Consider the following 1,308-nt stretch of genomic DNA (forward strand, 5'->3'; position numbering starts at 1 on the left):
TTTTCAAATCTGGTTTAATTTTTCCTTAAAAGTGAAAAACTATGGCCGGGAAGGGAGGTACTGGCCATTAATTTCAACGGGGACAAATGGTGAAACGTTCAAAAACGCCATTTTATGGTTCATGTTCCAAAAATGGTTAAATTCTTTTTCCCCATTAGAACCTTTCGGACCCTTTTTTAACGGTATTCGAATTTTGCCAATTTGCATTATAAGTTGGCGTTTAAAAAAAAATATTGTCTTTTCTCAAAAGTCAGCGTTTTTTCCTACCAACGTAATTAATTCATAAAGTTTATCTCAAATCGTACTTACGTCTGCAAAGGTGTAGTTTTCTGGGTACCTTTAGAAAATAGGTATAGTGGTTAATTGAAAATTCTGACCCTTTGATCGTCAGTAGAAGCATATTTAATTTCAAAATTGCTCAAAAAAGCATCTTTTTAATTTAAACCCTGCTCATAGAAATAAAATAAAAGTTAAACATAAAAACAAACCCATGCTGCATCATGACAGTCAAAAAGCGAATAATCACTTTTGACGAAGGTCTTATTAAAACCTGCCGTTTTCCACGTTTTTCTGCATTGCTAATCGAGCGTAAAGCATCGGCCAAAACATCCATACGAACCATTTTGAATGAAATAGAAAACGTAAAAATCAAGAAACTAACAATTCAATTGAGAAGTATAGTTGGAACCATACGGTAGTCGTAAAATTTACAATCAGGTAAAAGTTACAGTATGCTAATAAAATTTTGCTCTTATTTGCTTCATTTTAGTTTAAATGTTTAAGAAATTATCAAATAATTAAGTAAATAAATTTAAGTCATTGATTTATAATTTATTTTTAAAATTAAATTCTTTTTAAAACAAACTCATCTGACCGTCGTTGTAAAGCATGACTTTAGCTGTTGCTTGGGGTTGACGAAAATTTAAAATTAGAAAAAAAAACTTCTTCAAAGATTAAAAATTGAGATAAACCATGAAAGTAATTACCATATTTTATTTGAATTCAATACTGAGAAAATTACTGCTTAGAAAAAAACAATCAACTTAAGGAAAACAATTATTCACACGGAAAAGCTAAAATAATCATCGACTGACCAAGTAGTAAGAAAAGTCAAGAGCACCAATCGGAACTGTTTTGCACAATCCAGGTACGGGGATCGCTTCTTCGTCATTCAGTGTAACGGCATCCTGCAACACAAAGTCCATCGTTACCAACTGAAATGGTATACATTTTCCACGGTGCTGTTCACATTCTGCTTCCAATGAGTCATCCTAAAATATTATATCATTTTCTTTGAAAAACACAACA

The 1,308-nt window shown here is 31.6% G+C and overlaps 2 protein-coding genes across 2 annotated transcripts; both read right to left on the reverse strand.

Annotated features, from left to right (window-relative positions):
- Positions 1–439: 439 nt before the first annotated feature.
- Tsp_13772 (hypothetical protein) lies at positions 440–622 on the reverse strand. The gene has a single exon (XM_003366900.1). The coding sequence runs from the start codon at positions 620–622 to the stop codon at positions 440–442; it is 183 nt and encodes a 60-aa protein (XP_003366948.1).
- A 460-nt stretch (positions 623–1,082) lies between these two features.
- Positions 1,083–1,271, reverse strand: Tsp_13773a (hypothetical protein; the record flags this gene model as incomplete). The annotated part of the gene is made up of 1 exon (XM_003366901.1): positions 1,083–1,271. A coding segment is annotated over one exon (189 nt), but the record flags the coding sequence as incomplete, so codon positions are not given.
- Between the last annotated feature and the right edge of the window lie 37 nt (positions 1,272–1,308).

This window comes from Trichinella spiralis, assembly GCF_000181795.1.
Source record: "Trichinella spiralis strain ISS 195 chromosome Unknown Scfld5203, whole genome shotgun sequence".
Classification (NCBI taxonomy): Eukaryota; Metazoa; Nematoda; class Enoplea; order Trichinellida; family Trichinellidae; genus Trichinella; species Trichinella spiralis.